At 55.1% G+C, this 25,357-nt stretch overlaps 1 protein-coding gene across 1 annotated transcript; it reads right to left on the bottom strand.

Moving 5' to 3' along the window:
* Nucleotides 1-3,612: 3,612 nt before the first annotated feature.
* On the bottom strand, nucleotides 3,613-24,626 carry NGFR (nerve growth factor receptor). Its single transcript, XM_070479318.1, has 6 exons — nucleotides 24,438-24,626; nucleotides 17,401-17,542; nucleotides 13,735-14,094; nucleotides 9,922-10,174; nucleotides 8,500-8,660; nucleotides 3,613-7,829 (listed from the first exon to the last, which is right to left on the bottom strand). The coding sequence occupies exons 1-6, from the start codon at nucleotides 24,501-24,503 to the stop codon at nucleotides 7,528-7,530; spliced, it is 1,284 nt and encodes a 427-aa protein (XP_070335419.1). The 5' UTR covers nucleotides 24,504-24,626; the 3' UTR covers nucleotides 3,613-7,527.
* Nucleotides 24,627-25,357: the final 731 nt, after the last annotated feature.

Raw genomic sequence — 25,357 nt, forward strand, 5'->3', positions numbered from 1 at the left:
AAATTTAAAAAATAGAAGAAAAAATTTTTCTTTTGATAAGAATTCACAGCATTTACTGTCTTAACAACTTTCATATATAATGCATAGCAGTGTTAATTATACTTATCATGTTGTATGTCTCTTTTTCTATGAGTTTATTCATTTGAAGTATAATTGACCTACAACACTGTGTTAGTTCCTGGTGCACCGCATAGCAATTGGATATTTCTATACATTTCAAAGTGATCATCACGATAAGTCTAGTTACTGTCACCCTGCAAAGATATAATTATTGACTATATTCCCCACATTGTATATTTCATGTATGCATGCTCAGTTGCTCAGTGGTGTAGGACTCTGGGATCCCATGGACTGTAGCCCACCAGGCTCCTCTGTCCATGGAATTTTTCAGGCAAGAATACTGGAGCAGGTTGCCATTTCCTACTCCAGGGGATTTTCCTGACTCAGGAATCAAACCCACATCTCTTACATCTCCTGCATCGGCAGGTGGTTTCTTTACCACTTGCACCACCTGGGAAGCCCATATATTTCAGATCTGGTGACTTACTTATAACTAGAAGTTTGTATCTCAGTCTCTCTCATCTATTTCTCTCCTCCTTTCACCTCCCTCCTTCTGGCAACCACTTGTTTGTTCTCTGTATCTATGACTTTGTTCTGTTTCAACATGGAAATCTTGATCTTTCATGAAAGCTTGTTTCTCCTCTAGGGACCACGCTCTGCGAACAGCACCTCAGCTGCTAAAGCTGGAGACTGGGAGTCATGTACTCTTTGTCTTACTATTCCCATCTGATCCTGTGCCAAGTTTATTCTCCCTTCTCAACATTTCCTAAATTGCTTCCTTCCTTTCTTCCACACTGCTAGTCCCTGTGTCTGAGGCACCAGCCTCTCAGCTGGTCTTCCTGCCTCTCCTTCCGGAACAGACAACCTCAGTATCTCCCTGCTCAGTCCAAATTCCTCAGCCTGGCATTCAAGTCCTTCTCACCAGAAAGATATGCTTGGTCTGGGGGTGGAGTCTTGCTCAGGTTGCCTGGTGAAGAGGGAGGAGCCCAAGTGTTGATCTAGGCTGAAGCTTTACATTTTTGGGGGGGTCCCCTTTTGGTGACTGTATGGGCTTCCCTGGTGGCTCAGATGGTAAAGAATCCATCTGCAATGCAGGAGATGTGGGTGTGATCCCTGGGTCGGGAAGATGCCCGGAGAAGGGAATGGCTACCCACTCCTGTGTTCTTGTCTGGAGAATCCCATGGACAGAGGAGCCTGATGGGCTACAATCCATGGGGTTGCAAAGAGTCGGATACGACTGAGCAATGAACACTTAAACACTTTCACTTTTGGTGACTGTACCTGTTTCCCCCACTCTCAGTCCCAATGCCTCAGGTAGGGTGACATCCCTGTCCTGTGGATGGATCATATGACCTCCACCTTACCCAGTCAGTGATTGGCATTCCTTGGTTGGGTCAATCAGAACCAGGGATGCCTGGAGACTTTCAAAGGATGTTTTATCATCACAAAGAAAGAGTCTATTCAAGGGAAGGAGGCACAAGATGGAGAAGGAGACACTGGGTGGTAGGGTAGTGTCTGAATCTCTGAATCACACTGTGCCAAGAGCCAGCCCTACCATTGGACCCTTCACTTCTGAGGACAGTAAATTCCTGCAAACCACCCTGAGTTGGGTTTTCTCCCCTTTGACATGAAAAATCCAAACTGCTACACAGAATGGAGAGGGGAGCTCCCAGGTGGCTGGCTTCTGTGCCCTCGGCATCATCTTACAGGAGGTCACCATGTGATCTCCTTTGGGTCCAAGGTTGACAAATGGAGGCCTGGCTGCCCCATGCCCCTGGCCCGCATATCCGCTGTGGACTGCTGGCATCCCAAGGTGCGTAGGCGTAGAATGAGAACCATCTGGACTGCTGATTGAAGACTTAGGCCTTGGGCTGGGCCCCTGGAATGTGGACACTGAGCCCAGGCCCAGGCCAGAGAGTGCTGAGGGCTTCTCAGGAGGGCGACAGCCTCCTGGATGATGCAGGAGGGCCCCTAGCGTCTATGAGTCACCAGAAGATAGGAAAGGGATGGGTGCATTCCCAGACTTTTCCAAAGGGAGCAGTTCTTGCCCAGGGAGGAGACCCAGTCACACCTCTCCCAGGAGCCCTTTGGGAATGTTGCTGGAAGCAGCTGGAACAGGGATTGCTAGGAGGGGAGTATAGGAACTGGGAAGTGCCCGGATGCTGTGGGAAGAGGGCAGGATTGAGTGCCCTTAAAGGAATAGGGGGTGAGAGTTGGAATGTTCCATAACGTTCTTGCATGACATAGCCTTAGAGAAACGATCTTGGCCTCACCTCTGAGATGTTTGGAGGATTGGAATAGGCGGAATGGGGTATGGAAATAGGGACTAATGTTAAAAGCCTTAACTTTCAGTGGGGCCTGGGAGGAATGAGCCCAGGCCCAAAATGAAGAGCCCCACTCAGGGTCTGCCTTGAGAAGAATAATGCCGGGGGCCCTTCTCAACAAGGAGGTTGCATCAAAGATCCCCAAGGATGTGTGCTGAGAACTGGGGGTCTTTGATGGAGCTGGAGGGTGATCTGGAGCCTGGTGTGGTTGGGAGAGGTCAGTTTGAGGGCAGGGGTATTGAGGGGAGTCAGGGGGCTGGAGGCTGAAGGAGTACTCTTGACCTCAGCTCTTCTGAACCCAGATTCCTGGGGCCTCAGTCTTGTCCCCTGGCCTTCTGCCCACCAGCTGCCACAGACTAGGAGGAATCTGCTTTGCATTATCAGAGGAGCTGCCTCCTCCAGGCATATGGTCAGCAGACCCCACAGCCCCGAGCATCATGGGAGAGGTCTTCTTCTGACCCCAGCTCTGGCTGAGCCCCTTCTTCCTGTGGAGTGCAGGCTCGGTGGCCCCCATTACGCCCCTCCCCACTGGGTAAAGAAGCCTCTCCTATTGTTCCAAGACTCATCTCAGCTTCATTGTACCGGATGAAAGAGGGGAGGGAGGCTCTGGCAGAAGAGAAGGAGCTGTGATAAGCAGACAAAGATGAAGGGTCTCATCCTATAACCTAGAGAATGAAAGAGACAGCAGAGAGGAGAGGAGCCTTAGGGGTGGGAAGGAGAGAACAATAGGCCTCAGGCCCAAACAGACTGATGACCCAGGAGGAAGCCAGGGAGCATCTATCCGCCCTCTGAGCGCACTGGGGGCTCAGAATGGGGTCTGACACTAGAGCTAGCTGTTCACTGTGGCAGTCACTAGCTAAATGCAGCTACTGAGCACTTGAAAAGGGGTTAATCCAAACTGAGATGTGCTGTGAGAATAAAATGCACACTGGATTTTTAAAGCCTAGTAGAAAAAAGTAAAACACATCATTAATAATTTTAAAATATTGATTATATGTTGAAAAGACACTGGATATGTTGGGCTAAATAAAATATATTATTATGCTCATCTCACCTGTTTCTTTTTACTTTTGGCGTACTGCAGAAAAGCCTGGTGTACTGTAGCCCACGGGTCACAAAGAATCAGACATGATGGAGCAACCAAACAACAATGTGGCTATTAAAAAATTGAAAATCATGTCACTCGCATTGTATTTCTATCAGACAGTGCTGCTTCAGAACACATTCATCCATTTATTCAGCAAAATTTTATTGGGTGCTAGCTGTATGCCAGGCAAGGTGCGGAGGATTAGAAGGTGAGCAAAACCAGACCCTGCTGCTGGTTTCCTGGAGTTTACAGTAATCGAATAATCACTCAGACGGGTGCCTAAATGCAAAGAGAGATAAGTATTTTAAAGAGAAGGAGCTGGGGGGACTCCCCTGGTGGTCCGGTGGTTAAAACTCCGTGCTTACAAAGCAGAGGGCATGGGCTTGATCCCTGGTCGGGGAAACTAAGATCCCACATGCTACTTGACACAACCAGTGCAGGCGGGGAAGGAATGGAACCTGATGTTCTCTGAACCTGGATTCAACAAACCTGATTTGTATCCAGAATATGGTGAGAGCTTTTCCCCAAGGAAGCACTGAACTGGGAGGTAAGTTGAGTTACCTGGGAGGTAACTCTCACTTCCACCTCCTAGCCCACCTATCCTGTCCCACCCCAAAGCCCCACATGGCAACCAGAGCTGTGCTTTCTGAGATGGAAATCTGTCTATGGTCCCCCTGCTTAATCTCCCGCAGTGGCTCCCCAGTGTTCTAAGATGTAGTCCAGGATGCTCTGGTCTCTTTGTAAACCCTGTCCTATCTGGCCCCACTGCCCTCCCACTTGTTCTCTGGGCTCCAGGCACAGCAGTCTCCCCAGGCCCCCCAGTGCTCTGTTCTCTCTCTTCAGGGCCTTTGCTGAGCTGATTCCTCTGCCAGGAAATTTCTCCTCCCCCAGCTTGTTGACTCCACTTCAGTAGGGCTTAGCCTCAGTGTCTCTTTCCTGGCAAACCTCCCCTAACCCCTGGGAGGGGTGTCTGGGCGGGGACTCCCCCTCACCCTTAGCATGGCACTGCATACCATCTGGGGCTGTCTGCTGCCTCTCCTCCAAGAACTTAAGACTGTGGAAGGGTCTGCATCTCCTTATTTCCACACGCAGCATCTGGCTCTCCCCCACCAAATTAGAGGCATTTCCCCCATCAGAATGGGGGCTCTTCTAGGACAGGAACTGTACCCCCCTCATCAGATTAGAGGTATCCTCAAGTCTGGGGCTGTCTCCCCTCTTTGGAGGGGAGGCCCCTCAAGAGTCTGTCTCCCCAATACCAGTGGGGTTACCCAAGACCCAGGATCATTTCTCATTTTGACTCTAAATCACTGCTGCTCCCCACCACCTTCTTCACAACCCTCACAGGCTGGGGGTGGGAGACGGAGACCCCTCCCTCCACCTCACACATAACTCTTGGCTGGGGTCCGGTTGGCCCTTCCCAGGATCCCGAGATCAGGAAGGCTTGTTTGCTATTCTTTGTGGGAAAGCAAGCCTCCCGTGGCATTCCCTAGCAACCACAAGCTGAGCAGCTCAAACCAGCTGTCTGGCCAGCCTGGGAGAGGGGCACAGGCCCAGGGCCTGGAAGTCTGCAGCTCCTGGATCAGACAGGGCTCAAAGCCAGGCTGGTGGGAGCTGGGGCTGGGACCTGCCCAGGAGAGCCACAGGGGAGGGGCCTGCCCAACTTTGGGCTGGGCCAGCCAGGCTTCTGCCAGGCCATCTGGAGCAGGACTGTGTGTGTGTGCTTGTGTACTGGACTGAGGGGTGCCTCCCAGGTCATGTGGGTGGCTGGGAGCTGTGGGGTTGTGACCTGGCCCTCCTAGCAAGCCTCTGGCTCCCCTGTGGTCAGTTTCACTTCTGACATCTGGTCAAGTTCACAGCTGGCCAGCTTCCTGCATGGCCATTTTCACTTTCCCTCTCCAAGGTCTGGCGGCTAGGGCTCCCACTCCGTCTCCATCCCACTTAACTCCATGGTGACACATGTGAATTTGCTGGATTTCTGTTAAAACTTCCCTGTTATGGGGGGGGGGGGGGGGATAGGACAGGAACTCACTGAGTTGGAAATTATACCCAGGTCCCTACCACACACACACAACCCCCTACCAACTCAAACCACATATGTTTCTAGAAAATCTCTACAATTTTTCTTTCTTTGCTATTTAATGTTCATCATTTATGTTTTATGTGTAGGTTTCAGGAGGACCCAAGAAATGATTACACAGGATGCAAGGGGCAGGTGACCAGGAGGGTGACAAGGATTCTGGAGCTCACAGCTCCCAGCCGGGGGAGGGAGTGGGCAAAAGGGTTCCATCTCAGCCCAAAGGGAGACAGGAGGGGCCCCAGAACCAAACACATGCTAAAACATACTTGCAAACTCCAACCCTCTCCCCGGCTGCTGGGGAGGAAAATAAATACCTCCGACTCTGTCCCACTCCCCAAGTTCACAGGTGAGGGGTCAGCAGGTGAGTTTCCTCCTCCCATTACTGATTCAGGTCAAAGAAGTGCCGTCTATGTACAATGTCCCCAGTCCCTTATACAGGGGTGAGAGACCCCTGGGCTGGGGAGGGGGTGGCTGGCAGTGCACACCCTGCTCGGGGCTCGTTCATGCTAAATAGAGGGGGGCCACACTCATTCCAACAGCAAGCAAAACAGAACAGGTCAGGAGGGACCTCATGGCCCCTTTCTGGTACCAAACTCGGAAGAAGCAGTCCTTTGAAGGGTCGTCTAAACTCAGAAGAGACCCTCGACGGGCCACACTCTGTTTCTTCCTGCTGCGTTCCCACACTGGTCCACTTTTCTTCACTGCAGCCTCCGGGGCCCAGCCAAACCCGTGCTTGCAATGAAAGGGTGGAGGGGGGAGCATTCCTCCACGTGCAGGCCCTTGGAAGGCAGGCGCCAGCTCAAGCCTCAGTTGTCCTTGGCCCGCCAAACCCGGGGGTGAGGCAAGACGGCGAGCAGAGTTCAGTTCCCTTCGATGCTTCTCTGGCAGCTGCCCCAGAAGGATCCGGCCTTGGCCCAAGAGACAGAACTCTTGGAGAGAAGCAACATTTCTCATCCTGTGTGTGTCTCTGTGAATCTGTGTGCTGCAGGTTGGTGGGGAGGGACGGTCCTTAGTTGCTGACCCCCCAGGGCTAACTCCAGGGGAAGATGCTGCCTGTTAGCTCTGGGTCTGTGCTGGGATGGCAAATACCTACAGACTGGCCACACCACAGATGTCACACTGACCTGCCTGAGGGGACAGGCAGAGGGAAGCCGCACTCCTTGCCACAAACCCCAACTCTGACTGGCGTCAGGACAGACCAGGGGGTCAGGCCTTGGGTGAAGCATCTTCCCTTCACAGGGGCTGGACAGGCCTGGAGATGGTGAAGAGCAGAATGGATCTAGCTGTGAGACACTTGCCAGAGGGTTGCCTGGTCCTCTCCAGCAAGCCTGAGGCCTGCGCCCCTCATTCAGGGTGAGGGGACAGCTCATCTTTGGCTTCTTCATTGCTGGATGCTTTGGGCAAATGACTACCTCTCTCTGGGCCTCACGGTCCTATATGACGAGGGGGATAGACTAGATTTCAACCCCCTTACCAGCTCTGATAAACCTCTGAGGCTCTTCATCTTAGGCCAGAGGGGAGGAGGAGAGGGGGCTGAGGGATGTTTAGGTCACACAGGTGCCCCCTCGTCCCCCAAGTTCACAGTGTAGTGTCCATGGCTCTGCTTCCTCAGTCTCTCCCTCTGAGTCTCTGGAGCCTTGTCATGCCCCCAACACCATCTCTGGTGTCAGCCCCCCAGATATGACAACCTGCTAAGGTGGGAAGGGCTGGCACCCCGAGAAGCAGGGCGAGAAGACAGCAGGAGGCCTGAGATGGCAACAGGGCAGAGAGGGTGGGTGAGGCAGCAGGGGCACTTATGGCGCTGGAGAGGGAGAAGCGATGATTGGAAGCGGTGGGACAACACAGGAGCAGTGATGGGGCTGTGGTTCGGGGGCCCGGGCTCTGAGGCCCTGCCCAGAGTCGGGCAGCTCTGACCCGCAGGGTTGGCTGGAGCGGTAGTCGTTGGAATGTGGGGGCAGGGCAGGGGCTCCCGGGCCGGCTCACACGGGGGACGTGGCCGTAGACTCGCTGCACAGGCTCTCCACGATGTCGGCTCGCTGGATGCGGCGCAGGGCCGCCAGGAGGGTGTCGAGCGTGGCGCTGTCCTGGGCGGCCCAGCTGGCCAGCAGGGCACGGACAGGGCAGGCCTCGTGGGTGAAGGAGTCTATGTGCTCAGGCTGGTAACCCAGCTCGCCTGCCAGATGCCGCCAGGTGTCCCCCGCAGAGCCATTGAGCAGCTTCTCCACCTCCTCTCGCTTGGCCAGCGGCAGGCTGCTATAGAGGCCTCCATCACCCTTGAGGGCTGCCAAGAACCCGGGGGAGTCAGGCACTACCCACTAGACCCCCCTTTCTCCCACAGTGGGCGTGGGGGCCTGGAATAAGACCCAGGATGGGCTGAGGCATTTCTCCTCTCAGTCTGGGGAGGACCCAAGAGCCTAGAAGCAGAGGGATGCCCAAGATGCAGTCCTGGATGTGGGCAGGGCAGTGCAGGCACCTGGGGGATGCTGACTCATGTCTCTTCCTCATCCTTAGCTCCAGAACCATCCCCAGCCCCTAACTTCCCTGCCCCCACCCACCAGCAATTAATCAAGGCAGAGGAGACAGGACTTCTGGTCCTAGACTCAACTGCAGCAAGTGTCTGGAGCTGGGCTATGGGCTACCAATTAGGGGACATAATTAACTACTTGTTCCCCAGAAGTCCTGGGCAGGAGGCTAATTGCAGCCACTCTGAGGAGTAATTAGCTCTGGGGGACAATTAGCTTGATGAGTCTTGATGCTCCAGTTTGTCAAAGCTTCTGTTTCCCAAGTCATTCCACTGGCAAGGGCCTCTTCTACCCGCTCTCTCACCCCGCCTCTTCCATCCTTCACCCAGAGGCCTGCAGCCAGCCCCTCTGCAGTCCCTCCTGCAGTCTAATCCTGGTTCCTCCTGTTCTCCCTCTCTCAGTAACCGCCCGCCTGGCCCCGCTGCTCACCCTGGCTTGCGGCAGTCTGCGTGTGGGGCTGCTGGTCATGCAGGCTCTGGCTGTCCACAGAGATGCCGCTGTCACTGTGCAGCTTTTCTCCCTCGGGTGGGGGCGTCTGGTTCACAGGTCGGCTGTTGGCTCCTTGCTTGTTCTGCTTGCAGCTGTTCCACCTGGAGCCGGAGCACAGGCCCAGTCTCAGAGCGTGAGGGGCCACACGGCCACAGGGCTAAGGGGTCTGTGCTCTGGCGTGTGAGCACCAGAGGCCTGGTGGGGGCTGGTCCCTAACCCCCGCCCAGCACGGGAGGCTCTCTACACACCTGTCCTTCCTCTACACACCTGTCCCCGGCCCACACCGGAAGCACCGTGAGGGCACAGCGGCACCCAGGGCTTGGTGTATGTGGCCGGTGTTCTGTAAACGTCCATGGGATGAATGGTACACAAATAAATGACTTCCCACAATTTCACTTTTCCCAATCTCTCCTTCTAAAGTACTCCCACATGTGTGCAGGCGTATGTGTAAGGATTTCCCCTGCTATTATAAGCAATAAGGAAAAACTAAAAGCAAACCAAATGTCCATCGATAGGAGACTGGTTAAATAAATTATACTCCGCCCACATTATTGAATGAGCAGTTATAAATAACCAGATAATCTGTATGTTCTGAGGAAAGTTCTCCCAAGGGAGATTAGTGAAAAAGTAAGTTGTAGAAGATGTGGAATGTGATCACATTGATGTTAAAAAAAAAGCCAGCCTGTTTGTACATATAACTATAAAAGGTTTTATACACATGTGTTTATAAATGCATAGAAAATGGCTGGAAGGGATCCATTCCAAACAGATTCCAAAGAGGAGAGGGGTAGGTAGGATTTGGGGAGATAAAAGGAGGTTTTACTACTTTTTGCTTTACAAGACAATGATCTTCTCTGCATTATCCCAAACAACCATGTTATTTCTTTGATGATTTTTTCCTAAAGAATGGAAAATGCATTTAAACATCTAAAATGCTTTCGAGGTCTTCTCCACATCCTGGATTTCTGGACATGAGTGCCATTAACATCCATGTGTGACATGGCCAAGAAAGATACACACACACACAGGTAACTGTGTGAATAAATGGGGTCCCGGGAATGAGGATGCAAACAGCTGGTAAAAGCAGCTCTGTGTGCAGTTGGAGGCTGAGGAGTCGGCTGGAGAGCAGAATGGGGGTGGGGAGGAGCTGGCACCAGGACAGGACAGGAATGATCCCCTTCCTTACCTCCTGCTGACCTGCACACCTTGAAGTAAAGACTTCAGGGTGAAGTTAATGGCAAGTGAGGATGAGCTGAGTTTGGGGTTGAGTTAAAAGAGTGTATGCCTTTTCAGGTCATGGTCACAGCAAAGTTCTCCCTGAGGCCAAATATCTGGCTTCCTGTCTCGGGTTGCCCCTCTCACCTCTTGAAGGCGATGTAGGCCACAAGGCCCACAACCACAGCTGCCAGGATGGAGCAATAGACAGGGATGAGGTTGTCGGCGGTACCTCGGGTCACCACAGGCTGGGAGCTGCCCATCACCGTGGTCACCACATCTGACACAGTGCTGGTTACCAGATCTTGCTCTGGAGGTACCTCTGGCTCCTGGGTGCTGGGGTCTGTGCTGTCTGAGCCCTCTGGGGGTGTGGCCCGTGTAATCCAACGTCCAGGGATCTCTGGGAGAAAAGGCTACAGGAGTGAGGACCCACTTCCCCCCCAGTCCCTCCCCTAGGTTCTGACCCCCAGAGCTTCACCCCAGCCCCGGCCGGCCCTGCCCCAGGTGCTTGTATGCCCAGCGGCTACACATACAGGTGTGGGCTGGGATGGGATATATGACATCACGACATCTCCACGAAGACCAAGGATCTAAGAATCAACAGCCCTCAGCCCCATTCAGCTCTGTCACTGACTTCCTGTGTGACTCTGAACCAGTTCCTTCAACTCTCAGGACCTCAATTTCCATATCTATAGGATGGGGATATCAAAAAGAGATAGTCTTCAAGCTCCTTTCCATCTCAGGGAAAGCTGTGACCCTAGAATTCAACTCTGCCTACTCTAGGTACCCAGAAGCCTCACATGGAGATAAACACACAAAGACGAAAATGAGCACTAGGATGCCTCCAGCTGGAATCAGGCTAGCGAAATGTAATTTCTCTGGCCCCAGGTTGTCCTAGTGGTCCCAGTCACCCCTGTCTTAGGATAAGAGTAGTCGGGTGTGGCAGAGAGGTACTGTCCGATGCACCACCCTCTGAGAGCTGGCACCAGCCTTCTTTCCAGTCTCTCACGTCCTAGCTCTAGGCTCGGGCAGGGTGGGGAGGTACACAGCTGGCTCGCTTCCCTCCAGCTGGTCCATGGACAGTGGCTAGCCTCTACTTCCTGCCCTGTGTAGCCCCCATACCATCTGATCTTGCCATCCAGAGAAGACAGTGTCAGAAAACCCAAACCCAAGTGGGGAAGGATGAGGACTGATGGCGGAGAGCAAGCCCCCAGACCAGGCACTGCCCCGTCTCAGGGGAGGGAGACTGCTCTGCCACCTATTTAGGTTCTTTCACACCAGCTGGGCACTGCCAGCCTCCGTGGTAGGGGACTGAGCACTCCCTGGCAGCAGTGGGTGGTATTTTCCATTCTGTCACCCAGCTGAAGGCAGTACCTGGGGTTGTGGGCTCTGGACGACCTGGGGGTACCTGTCTGGGCAGAGTTGCCTACCCCATCTATCCTCGCTTCCCACGCCTGAGGCAGGGAGGGAAAGCAGACAGGACATGCCACTGGGGTGAAGCGTGGGCACTTTGCTCCCCAGATCTGCCCCACTCAGCCCTCAGTTTGCCCACCCAAGTTAGAGTTGAAGCTGCCCACTGGTTTTCTAGACCTCCTTGGCTCAAGGCAAAGATGCTTCAAAGGCCCCCATGTGACTCTGGAATCCATCTGGCTGGCACTGGCGAGGGGGCTGCCATCTGCTGCCCTATCCCTCCCCTTCCTCATCTCAGTCCTGGGAAGGAAGGGGTGGAAGAGGTGGGGCAGGGAGTGGAGGAGACACAGCCCTCCTTTCTGATAAGGCGCTGGTTTGGGGAGGGTCTTCTCTTGCCTGGATAGGGGACTGGGCCAGCTGGAGGGGCAACCTGAGCCCCAAGGCTCAGGGTACAGCTCTGCTCAAGTGACCCAAACCCAGAGGCTGAAGGCACGGTTAGATGGAAGGCCAGTGAATCAGGCATCACAGAGATTCAGGAGCAGAAGGGAAGAGCTGAGGGAGGGTGGTAGCCAGACAAGGCTGAAGACAGCGCTTCCAGGGCGCTTTCCCCTGGTCTCCTGAATGCCCCCCTAATGGAGGGCGAGGATGAGATCCAGATGTGACCACGTCCTCTGGCATTCCAACCCACTAAGCCCCTGGCAGGTCCTGACAGCCGTTTCCGGCATAAGAGCTCTCAGACTTGGGGGTGGGTAGTAGAAAGAAGGACTGGGTTACTCCTTCTAAACACAAATTTCTTTAGTTGAGGGCTAGGGGGTCAGGTTCTGCCCCCAAGGTGGGTGAGTCACCGTGTGGACACCTGAAATGTATATGCAAGGAATATACCCTGTACTGGAGGGGAGTGGGGCGGCCAAACTACCACAAATCAAATTCCATTTCCTGAAATGCTCCCCCCTGCCCTGGAGCTGACATTTAACCCGGGACAAGCAGAGCGGTATCTGGAAGGAATCTGTGAATGCCCCTGTAGGCAGAGCCCACCCTTCTCCCAGCAGGCTCCTTGGTTTGCTCTAACCGCACCCCTAACTCCCACCCCCCACCAGCTGGTCCCACAAAAGCGTGCCACCCGCTGCCCGTTGCAGGCTGCTGAAACTCCCCCTGCTCTGCCCTGCGCCTGAGGCTACTTGCCTGTCTCCTGGCCCAGGGCAACTACCACCAGAACTACCACGTCCCACTCCTCCACCCCAAACCCACATCCCAGTGCAGGAAGCTTCACACACATGCTTGGCCTCAGCCCAGCTTAAGAGCCCCCTCCACCCTGAGGTCCCGGCACCAGAGCATCACAGGATTTGGAAGGCCGGCACGGGTGTGTCAGAGCAGAGGCTCTCCACAGCAGGAGATCTGCCTCCCCCACCCGACTGGGGGCAGACTGAAGGCAGAGGCTGTGCTGCCCCAGCACAAAGGGGAGATATCTCCTGGGAACTTGGTGCTGGGACCGTCTCCCTCAGCAGACTAGGGCAAAGGCCGACTCTGTCCTGTCCAACTCAGGGCTCCCAGAAGGAGGCACTTGTTGGCTGCTCATAGTGAGAGCACCCTGAGGGTTAGGTCCCAAAGGGAACTAGCCAAACGGGTGCCCAGTAATAGAGCGATAGAAAGTAAAGGCACTGTCAACCTCTCCCCCAAGATGGATGTCACCAACCAGGGGAGCAAAACAGCTCTGCCCGGCTACCACAGGGCTTCCTCCTCCCATGCCAGGAACTGCCCATCCGACTAAGGTGGGCACAGCCAGCTCCCATCCCCCAGGCAGCTGAGGGCTCTCCACACACACCTGCCTCATCCTCAGGCTCCTAAACCCCAGGCCTGCTGCTTCCTCTTCCTTCTCTGTCCCAAAGCCCCTGTTCCCACGATCTCCTTAGTGTTCCCTGGGTCTCACTTCATCCTTGGCTAAACTGTAACAGTGACTACTGACCCCTCCCCAGCAAGTTGAAGTGATCCAGCCCCCTTCCTTAACCTGGAAACCCTGTGACTGGTAGGAAACCGAGGTCCAGAAACCAAAGTGACCTTCTTGATGTCACTCAGTAAAGTGACAGGGTGGCGGATTCCAGCCCAGGTCTCAGAGCCACAATGGGTCTCAGAGCCAAAGGGTCCCAGTTCCAGAGGGTCCTCAGGCCCCTTCTCCAGTTCAGAGAGTCTACCTCAGGCTCAAATATGCACCATCTGTGCTCTGGCCACGGAGGCCCCCTGTCTGCCGCTATCTGCCACCCACCCAGTCCTGAGCCGGCAGCCACAGGTTACCAAAGCGTGGGAACCGAGTGTGGCCTGGGAGGATAAGGATGGCTTTCCAAACACTTCGCCCAGAGGGGCTAACAGTGGATGCGGTCCTTCGGTGGGAAAGATCAGGAGGGTGTCTGCTGGCTCGAGGCCATGGGGGGCTGCCGCTGCAGGCCAAGGCCGGACCCTTGCAGAACCTGCCGGCCAGGGTCGGCACCCTCCCAGCCAGCCCTGCGCGCTCGCAGCCCCTCGCGCCCTCCCAGCCCCGCAGCCCCAGCCCCTCACCCTCGCACTCGGCGTCGGCCCAGCGCGTGCACTCCCGCAGCTGGCGTTCCGTGTCCTCACACACCGTGCAGGGCAGGCAGGGGTCCACGTGGTTGGCCTCGTCGGAGTACGTGCCGTCGGGGCACTCCTCGCACACGGTGTTCTGCTTGTCCTGGCATGAGAACACGAGCCCCGAGCCCGCCTCGCACACGCGGCACGCCTCGCAGCGGCCGGTCGTCTCGTCCTGGTAATAGCCGTAGGCGCAGCGGCACACGGCGTCGTCGGCCTCCACGCAGGGCGCCGACATACTCTGCAGCCCCACGCACTCTGTGCACGGCTTACACGGCTCCGTGGCGCTCACCACGTCCGAGAAGGTCACGCCTGAGGACAGAGGGATGGGCGGCATGGGGGTGGGGGAGCCGCACCCCTAATTTAGTCGCCTGCCCTTGGGGCACTTGGGACGCTGGAGGCCTTCCCAGCCCCAGCCCCGAGCCCCTCGGCCCACCTCTTCCCCTCATGGCCTCCCCCCTTCTCTCTCCCATCCCTGATTCTGGGTGTGGGAAAGCTGGGAAGGAGAAAGGGAGCCAGGAGCCCCATGCTCCGGCCCCGGAAACTCTGGCCCTGAAGTCTCAGGGGGTAACACAGCTGGTGCCGGTAAATTTCTTGGCAGATTCTCTCCAGATTCTCTCCGAGAGTTCCCAGCATGATTAAGGAATAATCTGAGCGTGGTTCCCACCCAGCCCTTCCCCCAGGCCAGAGTTGAGCTGTGAACCCAGCCCAGGCATGGCCAGCCTTCCAAGAGAGCCTCCGCTGCCCTTCATTTCTATCCACACAGGCAGCGGCCCAGGTGTGGCCTGGATGGGAGTGACTAGGGTTAGATGACAAAATCTCCCACCCATGGCGCTGCCCCACACTGCTGAAGGGCTTGGCTCCAGAGGGTGGGGATGGGACTCCTGGTAAGAAAGGCACAGCAGGAGGGGTTGAAGCTAGAAGGAATAAAGGACTTGTGTGTGTGGTCCCTCTTTGCACGAGACAGAGAGGACCCTGGCATCCCTCCCCTTATTCTGGAGCATGAGTCAAAGGGCATGGAGGAAAACTTTCCAAGCTTACTCTGACTCATGCGCTTGAGTAAGCGGACGGATGCCAGGGTCCTTTCTGCCTCGTGCAAAGAGTGGGTAGGCACAAAGCCTACCTTTACCCTTTCTAGCCCAGGGTGGAAAACTCCATGCCAAATTGAATCCAAGAGAATGTATCCCTGCTCCAAGGGCAGGAAGAACACACATTTAGGATCTGAGAACCGGGGAAAGAGGATAGCTCAGAATGTGGCAATAGAGGTAGCAGATTAGGATCCCAGTGGAGGGAAATTGGGGCTTGCTGTGGGGGTCCTATCTTAACCTTCTCCAACGGCATCCAGAGACAAGATGGAGCACAGGGTCATTATCTTGGAGGCTGGGATTAGGGCTGGAAAAGCGAACAGGGAAAAAAGCAAAGAGAAGTGAAAGGGGTAGCAGTTGGGAGTTGGGGGGTGGATGGAGAGAAGAAAAGATAGAGATGGGCCTGAAGAGAGCCTTCAGTTTCAAGTCACTTCTGGCAGAGCAACTCCTGTGTTTCTCTTCCTAGGCATCAAGCAGATCTGGATTCAAAACCTGCTTCCATCACTTTATTAGCTGTGTGACTCTGGGTGTCTTACTTAATCTCTCTGAGCTTTTTTCTTTCTCTGTAAAACTGGGAATAATGTCTCCGTTCACAGGGTTGTGGTGAGGAATAAGTGAAATTCCACCATAAAGCACTGGACACACAGCAGGGATCCTGTAACAGTTGGGCCCCTGGGGTGGGCAGTGATAAATTCAGTAGCAGGGATACAGTCAAACAGAAAGGACTTCCAAAGATAAACAGCAAAGGCAAGATGTCCAATTTATACAAGAAGCTCCAATCTAGTTGGCAAGTGGCAGCGGGGTGAGTCTAGTCACATGGGAGGGGGAAGGAGAGGGCCCTGCTCATGGGAAAATACAGAAAATTAGCTTCGAACTCCTAGGAGAGGGTTTTAGGGGGCGGGAAAAATGTGGTCTTTTTTGGCAGAGAATGAAGGCAGGAGCTTAATGGGTTTCCTTGTGGAAACGTTTTGAGGATAGAGGGAAAGTCCGCTGGGGTCTCCATCCCATAAAGTAGACTTTTAAAGGCAGCCTGTTAACACAGCTGGGGGAGGGGGGGAAATGTGAGAGAAGAGGAAGGGAGGGGAGTGGAGGAAGTGGGATTTCTGAGCTGCCTCTCTGCTCCCCTTCCCTGAAGATGCCCTCTCTCAGCCTCCTGCATCCCAGCCCTTGCTTTGACAAAAGGATTAGGGTCCCATCCTGGGAGACTTAGGGTCCAAAGAGAAGAGGTCCTGGGTAAGAAATGAGAGGACAACACAGGAGGTTCCAGGGCAGCTGTGATTGGCTAGTCCTGCCCTGGGATGGAAACCCTGTTAGGCCAGGGCCAGGGGAGGTATCCAGATGGCAAGGTAGCAAAGGGATGTCTAGCCTTCCCTCCCTGGCATCCCTCTGCTGGGGGATGGAGTTACAGGATCCACAAGCACAGAAATAGGAAAACTGTGTGTGGGACACCAAGGAGTTGCGGTTGCCTGAAGGATAGATATGCTGTGTGCAGTGTGGTACCTGGAGGTCGTGATGGTAGTGGTGGCAGTGGCAAGACATCCAAGGTAAGACAGGCAGATTCAGAGTTCCCAGTTCCTATACCCTGGTTTCCCAACATGATTAAAGAACAATCGGAGTAGAAATTCCCACTGGCCCCCCAGGTGGGCACTGAGTGCCAGGTAGAAGGCTGGACCTAACTGTCAAGAGGAAAGGTTTCCAGAGTCAGGAAAAGGGTTCATGGCCTGAAAGCAACTGGGTGGGGGGGGGGGGGGCGGGCATCCATCAGAGATGAGACATGCATCAGAGATGAGACAAGGGCACAGAATTTCAGATCACAGACCCACCACCTCATTTAGAACCTCTGGAAGATGGGGTTCTCTCCCCTCCTCAAGGAAATCCCAGGTAGGAATGGCCACAGTGCCCCTCCCCCCTGTTGCACCCAACATCACTTCTCAGTAAGGACATCCTTGTAATACTCCAACCCCCATCCCTGTTGCCTGGGGAAAACTCTTTCCTGTCAGAACTGGAGTACAGTTGCCCTGGGGAGCAGTGGCGGGGGAAGGCGGGGATAGTGGGAGGTGCTGGGGGCTGATGGGGGGTGATAGCGACACCCTCCCAGGATCCCCCAAGGTCAGTCTCCAGGGTAGCTAGGATTTGATCCTCTTCCCCTCCCCCAAATGCGCTGAGGGTAAGTGGCAGCCATTGATTTTGCAGCGCAGATGATATTTTTAGCTGATCTTAGCATCAGCTACTCCTCCCACCTAGCCACACTCTTCTACTGGGCCTCTCTACTTGGGGGCTGGGAACGGGCACCCCCTGGGGATCCCTTGTCATGCCCCCCTTCTCCCTCTGTATACTTCCCTCATCCATTCTGAGCTGCCCCTCTCTGTCTCCTATGCTGGGTCAGACTCACTTCTGGCACCCATGCAGTGGTGGGCCGGAGTTCCTGCCAGGACCCAGAGTGCTTGTAAGGCCTCTACTGGGCATGCCTGCCAGTCCCCTTGCCCTCCCTTCCATTCTGCTCTCCTTCCCCCACTGGACACTTTCTACTTACTGTCTAGGCAGGGTTCACACACGGTCTGGTTGGCTCCGCAAGGCTGGGCCACGCCCTCACCCAGGTTGCAGGCTTTGCAGCACTCTCCGCTGTGGGTGTACAGGTCCGTGGGGCACGCCTCCTTGGCACCTCCAAGGGACACCTGGGTGGGGGAAGATCAGAAGGTCAGATTGGCAAGAGAAAGGGGACAGGATGCATTCTGAGGGAGCAAACACCCCTTCCTAAAACCTTCTATTGGAACCACCTGGCCTGGGATGAGCTCACCAGGGAGGCATTTGGCACTTGAAAGCTGACAGGGAAGAAAGGCTAGGGGACAGCACAGCCCTGCAGGCTGCTGGGTTGTGAGATCAGAGCCTCGGATGCTGACCTTCTGCAAAGTTCACCTTGGGGTTACAGTAACTCCTGAAATCCCAAGGATACAGCATGTGGGGAAGGTAACCTGAGGATCAGCAGAGGGCCTTTGGGCAGCGGTCAGGAACCAGCAGGCAAGTTGCAGCTGGCTCAGGGCTCCCAGCCAAGGGGGCAACTTGAAGCTGAAATCTAGCCCAAACGCCACTTGCTAAGCTGCACACCTGCAGGGGTGCGTCTACCCTGAAGGGAGTCTTTTTCTAAGAAAGGCTAGCAGAGCTCTACTCTCGGTCCTGAATCCTACCATTCCATATATTAAGTATCAAATGGGAGGTGTCTGTACTCAAGAACAGAAGGCAGAGGGATGGGACCTTGGGTTCAAATCCTGACTCCACTCTGGGAGTTCTGACCTGCTCTGCATTTCCTTTTGAGTTTTCATCTCTCTGGACAGCTAAGACAGGGAGACAGCTCAGGGCCAAAGCAAACGAACAGCCAATCATCAGGACTCTGGTGCCAAGACGGGGGAAAAGGACGCCTGTTACCAATGATGAGAAAGTGGCTGCTCTCACCACCCAGCAGCCCTGCTCCCCCAGGGTTTGATTTCCAGCCACCAGCCCTTTTTTCCCTGCCCCCATACAGTCAGTGGGAACAGCACTGGAAACAGTGGAAAGGGGAATCAGATTCTTGCTGCCGAGGCATCTTTGCTCATGGATGGAATGATTTAGCACCAGATTCCCTAGAGGGAGGGGCTGCTGGCAGATTGCTTTATATTTCTGTTCCTTGAAAAAAATCTTAACGTCTAGTAAAACTCCACAGCCTGTTCCCCTGGCTCCAGACCATGCAGTTCCCATTTGATGCTCAGAGGAAGTATGGGCTCTTGGATCATGGGACTAGAGAGGAGCCATAAGGGTCATTTGGGCATCCCTTGCTTCTACATTGCCCACAATGGCTCCCAATACACCTTTCCCTTCAGTCCTTTCAGTTGTCCTGAGGTCTCTCTAGGGTTCAGTGGAGGCAGGGGGATAGACAGGTTTGATCAGTCTAGGAGGCAGCCTAGGGTCCTCAAGAGGCCGGTGGGAGGGAACCGGCAGCACAGGAGAGGAAGCTTGGGTGTTGCCACCGTCCACTCCCCAGGTGGCAGGAACACAGTGCTGCGAATATCTGCAGACCAGAAGCCGTGGCCCGGGGAGGGGGCAGTCCCACAGGCAGGCTTTCCCCCAGGAGGTGAGCAAGATTCCAGAAGGGTCTGTACAGATTTCCTTTCATCCTTCAGTATTCTGCTTAAATGGCACTTCATCAGGGAACTGGTCCTGTGGCCTCAGTCTCTTGCTTGTCAGGTAGAGCTGCCCTGTCACATGTCCCCCCTGTTCACGACTGTCTGCTCTGACACTCTACAGAGTCCCCCACGGGACTGTCAGCTCCCTGAGGCCAGGGACTGGAGTTGCCTCAGTGCCTGTGATGGTACCTGGCACATATTAGGGACCCAACATGTATACTTATGGACTATTTAAGAACATAATATTATACGGCCTCAATTAACTAGCACTCCAGCTATCCAGACTTTCTGGATAGCTGAGTTTCTGGAAAGTCATGGCTTCGCTGTTCTCACCTAATGTTTCTCACTTTAACCGTGGAGGCTGCACCTTCCTCCTCTGGATCATGCCTTCACGGTTTCCCCATGACTCAGGGGCTCAATATTTACATCAACAAGTATTCCAGGATGCAATGCAGTGAAGCCTTGTACTCTTTATCCCAAAGTAACACACTTTCGTCTCTTTGAGCTCCCCGTCAGTATTTCTTACAGTTCTGCCTGCTCCCTTCCTGTCAGGATATCAGTTGTCAATTCTCATTGCTACTAGTGGGACCTGAGCAGCCCCTGCCCCATTTAATTTCTGGTGGCTCAGTGGTAAAGAATCCCCCTGCCAGTGCAGGAAACGTGGGTTCAATTCTTGGGTCAGGAAGATCTGGAGGAGGAAATGTTAACCCACTCCAGTATTCTTGCCTGGGAATTCCTATGGACAGAGGAGCCTGGCCAGCTTCAGGTAAGATGGCTACAGTCCATGGGATAGCAAAAGAGCTGGACACGACTTAGTGACTAAACAACAACAAAGTGAATCTTTAGAAAATATGTAACTAGCCCTGGGAAGAAGGTATATAAATCGAGTATAAGCAGGATCTGAACTAGAAGAGGGCAATACTCAGAGTAAAAGGTGTGCCTTCCTCCTCCACTGCCTTCACTGCTCTGATTACTGGCTCATGGCTTACAAGTTGGGTGACCTGGGACAGGTTTTGAATTTCTCTGTGCCTTAGTTTCTTTGTCATTAGGTAACCATGACAGTTTCTGCCTCTCAGGGTTGCTGGAGGCAGTAAATAAATGAGTATGGTGTTTATTCACTTTGGGACCTCTCTTTTCTCTTTTCCAAGGTCTTTTGTGGCTTTTGGCTGTGTTCCAGTTAGTTGAGGCTGCTACAGACCTGGGCTCCAGATAGCTGAGGGGGTCTGTCTATGGCATTCGTGGGCGGAGGGGCAGCCTCATGCAAGCCCCTCTTCTGGAAGCCTCTCTCCCTGTGGCAGCCTGTGGTCCTCTCTCTTCTCCAAAGTCTTCCGTTTGGAATCCAGGCCACATAATTAGTAACCATGTGTTTCCTAAGCTTGTTTTGTTTTCTATTTCAAAACATTCCATATCTGCTACTTAATAGTATGCTACTTTGGGTCAATTCTCAATCTCTCTAAGCCTCAATTTCCCCCCCTTAAAACGCTGGATTGGTGATATCTACTGTCCAAGTTTGCTTTGAAAATTAAATGAAATAAGGTATGTAACTCTGCCTGGTGCATAACAGGAGTTCAATAAATGTTGGTTACCAAAGAAGTGTTTTGTCTTATAGAGAGTGAGCTGCTGAGCCTGAGGGGTAGGTAGTGGGAGAGGAGAATTGAGCCATCCCCAAACAGGGGAAACCATCTCAGAGTAGGGGGCAGGATAGAAATGGAGAGAAATTTACCCACCAAGAGGAGTCTGAAGAGGGTATGCAGGCCAAAGGAGGCTGGAGAACTGCTCTGTTTAAAGTTAACTAACTCAAATATTTACTGAGCACTAAACTAAGAGTTTCCAATGAGACAGCGTCCCTGATTCCTGGCAGGAGTCACAGTGCCATGAGGGAGAGGCAATATCACCTCAAACAGCTGTTCCAGAAGCCGAGGAGGAAGGCTTGAGGGACAGACGTGGAAACTGAGGCCCTCAGAAGTCATGCCCGGAAGTGGCTGGGAAGCACTAACCTGACTTACAACAACTATTGGTCCAAGGCCGGGCAATCCTGGGAAGTGGGGTGGGGGGGTCACTAGGACTCAGGCTAATTGTTCCAAAATGAGCAATTTACCAAAATGATAGACACATTTGCTTGAAATTTACGTTTATAATATTTACTCATTCCATTTTCGAGAATGTTTGCAAATCTTTTTTTGCCATGTCCTGGCTTTCAAGAAACTAAGGTGGAAATACCGTTAGGTGAACTGACTTTTTAATACTTAATTAAAAAAAAAAAACTGGACAAAACAGAAAGCACGCCAAAATAGTTGAAAGAATTTGAAACTATAGGAAGGCTTCAGTGTGATGAGTCCTAACTATTCATAATAGCTTCAGCAAAGGGTTCCTTAGGTGAATGGAGCCATTGGCTGGGTGAAGGGGTTGGAGAATTTTTCAAATATGGGAAGGGTCTTTTGAGACCAATGCAAACTCAGGAGGCACTGGCACATGCCCCCTCCATCCCTTGAAACAGGGGTGGAGTTTGAGGGGGAAACAAGATCTAATTACTGAGGAGGATGCTGCAGGAAGACTTTGAAAGGGAGCAGGGCTCTGAGTGGGGGGGTGGCGGTGAAGGGGCTCAGTTACAAATCTGCGGTGCCAACGGCATAGGACAGAGTATAATCTCCAGGTCTAGTGGTGGTTCAGGGTCACGTGTCCTTCCGTGATCTGGAAGGCTGGGCAGGGGAGTGTGCCTGGCATAAGGAGGAAAGAGTGAACTCCAAACCAGGAACCCTGGGTTCCAACAAAGGTGCCACCACATACTAACTGGGGGAACCTAGTTTCCTTCTTGAGAGGTTCAGCTTTCTCAACTGTAAAATGGGAATAACTAGATTTGCTCTGCTGGGACCTTATACGGATTAAATAACACAAGAGAAATTACCCAGGGCAGTGCGTGGCACACGGTAGGCACTCAACCAATTTTATTATTCCCGCCTCCGCGCCTCGCACCACAGGGAAGAATCTAGGCGCGTGAACGCGACCCGGCGGGTACAGCGGGGCGGGGACCCCTTCCCTCCCGGTGTCTCCTCCCGTCCCGGGGTCTCCTCCCCCGCCCGCTTCTGTCCTCGCATTTGCTGTCCTAGTTGCATCCCTATTAGGCGCATTAGCCAGCCGGCGGCTCCGGTTACAGACGTCTGAATGACAAAGTGCCTCCATTACCGGCGCGGCCCGCCAGTCGACCCGCCGGGACGCGCTCCGGTTTCAGCACTCTCTTGCCGCGGCCCAGGAAGAAACTCGGACCGCTGCGGTGCGCAGGGCCAGCCCGTAGACAGCAGCCCCGCGGCGAGGCAGGGGTGAGAGCCGCAGGGGTGCGTGCGGCAGATTCTGCGCGGGTCCACCTTCCCGAGCCCCGGGGCCCTCCACCCCCTGCTCCCTTCCTTCCTCGCCTTTTCTCTATTCGGGCGACACTCTCCAGCCCAAATCCCGAGCCCACGCCCTCGCCCCTCCGGAATCCGCACTACTGGCTGCCCCAATCGCCGCTCCCGGCCACCCCCTCGACCCCCGCCCTCCGCTCGGCCCCGGCTGAAAAGCTTCTATAACCCACGGTGTTAGTGCGCAGACGTGCCCGCAGTCACTCTCAAATCCCCGGACGCAGCCACAGGTATGGACCGTTCCTGGGGCCTGTGCTGAGCTTCGGGGATGGGTCTCTGCCCATTCGAGCCCCCATATTCACGCCCGCTCGCCGCCGAGACTCGCAGCTCTTCTCCGGAGCTGGGACGCCGGGCTGCCCCGTAAGAAGTACGGGAGGTACCGAGCTGGCAGTCAGATGAGGGGCAGTCTCCCTACGATTCTGGCTCAACTTGCTCGTGGGACCTTCCTTGACCAATTGGTTAAAACTCTCAGAGCCTCAGTCTCCTTGTCTGTAAAATGGGGGTTTGGGGGCTCAGTGCTCAGAGGAGATGAAGACGGCAGGGAGAGTGAGGACATCTCCATTTCAGAACCTTCCAGGGCACTCCCTTCACGGCCACACATCGGGTCCTGAATGTCCCTGTCAGATCTACCGGGCGGACCTCGACGCTATGACCCGCAGTCCTCGCCGAGATGTCTGAGAGCCTCTATCTTGTTCCGAGCCGGGAGTCTTTCACAGAAAGCTGGGCGGGGCGCGGGCAGAACCCCGACCCCCGCCCTCCGCCGTTCGCGGAAACGTAGCGAACGGTCGTGGCGGCGCTGCGGCAGGTTGACTTAACAGGGGGTCCGGGTGGCGGGTGAAGCGCGCAGTCCGGGTCGCGCCAGTAGCTGCGATCGCTCAGCCTTCGCGCCGCAGCGCCCCCTGCCGGCCGCCCTCGCCGGCGCGCCCCCTCGGCAGCGCACTGCCTGGACCTTCCCCACTTTGCGAGTCCCGCCTCTCTGCACCCCGAGAAGTGGCAGCGGCCAGAGCCCTACAGACGGCGCCTGCTTCGTCCCATCCAGTCCGCAGCTCTGCTTCTAACCGCGAGAATAAATGCGTAGAGGGAGCCCGCCGGTCGCTGCGGAACCGGGGAAGCGGGTTCGCCATGGCGAGGTGGGCACTCCTTTCCCAGCCTCGGACCCCAAACCACAATTCCCCGACCCCGCGAGAAAGAGCGCGGGACACATGCCGGAAGAGTCTGCGTCTCTGCTCTCTCTTCTCGTCCCACTGTCTCTCGGCGGACAGGCGGGGCCCAGACCACACAGGGTCTGCTCTCCCTACTCCGTCCTCTCTCCTTTTGCTTCCCTCTCTCCATCTCCCTCACCAGCGTCCCTTTTCGGCCCTGCCTAACCCACTTCCCTCCCTTCAACAGAGCCCCGCTCCCCGAACCTCTCCCTCCCACGCCCCTCCCCCCACCCCATTGTCTGGCTGGTCTTCATTGTCCGATGCCCGGTCCCCTTGCCTCCAGTCCCTCCATCCTCCTCCCACACCGTTCTTATCTCCTCGTCTCCGGTTCCCCACCCCAACCAGGCTCGCCCCTCACTTTTCTAGTTCCCATCCCATTCTTCGTCCTTCTCTAGCCTGGGTTCCGTCCCACGACTCTCCAGAGATCAAGATGCTCAGAGGGAAAGTCGCCTCGAGATCCCGCATTCAAGCACCCTCTTCCGAAGAACCCAGGCATCCGAGAGCCCCATGACTCTCTCCTGAGAGACCCCTCCCAGCTCCTCCACACACACCTCCTATGGCACACGAGGACCTGCTTCCGTGCGCCTCTCTTCTCCGCATCTTTACCTTAAATCTCAGGGTCGCCTCTTCGCTCGGAGAACCTGAGACGCTCCTCCGTGGATATCATCGGAGCTCCTCTCTCGCCATCCACCCCCCCCCCACCCCCCCCAGCATCTGGGACCCCAACGCTGTTTTCTGCTTTTCCTCAGGGAAACCTGGACTCATCGAGGTTTCGGCCCGGGAAAGAGCGCGAGCTCCCCTCCAGCTAGCACTCACCCCCAGGAAGAGCAGCAGCAGCAGGCGCGGCCCGTCCATGGCGCGGCCGGCGGCACCTGACCCCATCGCCCGCCTCCCGCGGCAGCGCTCGGCTTTCAGTTCAGCCCGCTCCGCGGACCGATAGGGCTGCGCTGCGCAGCGCTCCAGCGCCAGCCCCTTGGAGCTGGCGGAGGCTCGGCTCCCTCTGGCTGCCGGCGGGAGGGGCTAGGAGAAGCCAGTGCGGCGGCCCCGCCCTCTCCCCGCCCAGCCCGCCCACCCCCGGAACCGCGCCCGCCCTCCCCGCGGTCTCCGGGAGAGGAGAGGCGGAAAGGGACATCGAGCAGGGAGCCGCGCCCGTGCGCCCCGCTGCCGCTTCTCCGCGCCCCGCCCGCATAGCTTATCCCTGACCTGGTACCCGACGCCCGACCCGCGTTACTGCGCGTCCGGCCTGGATGCTGTGGGCTCGGGTTCCCTCTCTTGCGCATCTTTCCTTGCCTCTGGCTTCAGCTTCTTCTCCGGTGCCCTGCTCCCTACCCAGCCGTTATCAGCAGTAATGCTCACTGCCCGCGCCTCCTTTCATTTCCCGGTCCATACCCAAGCCCTCCCTCTGCCCCTTCCCAGTGCGGGGTTCTCTCTGCAAAGGCCTAGGGGAAGAAGGGAGAGAGGTGGCAAGTGGTCTGATAACGACCACAGACAGCGGGGACGTTCAAGGAGGAGACCATCCCGACATCATTTGAATTCTCCAAAGACGGGGCTGAAGCCATCGCAGGTGTGCACACACACAAAAAGGAATATACACACACTCCCAAGGTCACATAAATATGTGCTTATGCAGTCTCCTATGCCCACGCCATCCTCACGCAGTCCTGTAGAGCCCATGCCTGTGCACCTCCACACATGCACACTCATCGCCCATGTGCTCATAACATTCAAACACACGT

Source organism: Odocoileus virginianus, chromosome 17 (genome assembly GCF_023699985.2).
Source record: "Odocoileus virginianus isolate 20LAN1187 ecotype Illinois chromosome 17, Ovbor_1.2, whole genome shotgun sequence".
Classification (NCBI taxonomy): domain Eukaryota; kingdom Metazoa; phylum Chordata; class Mammalia; order Artiodactyla; family Cervidae; genus Odocoileus; species Odocoileus virginianus.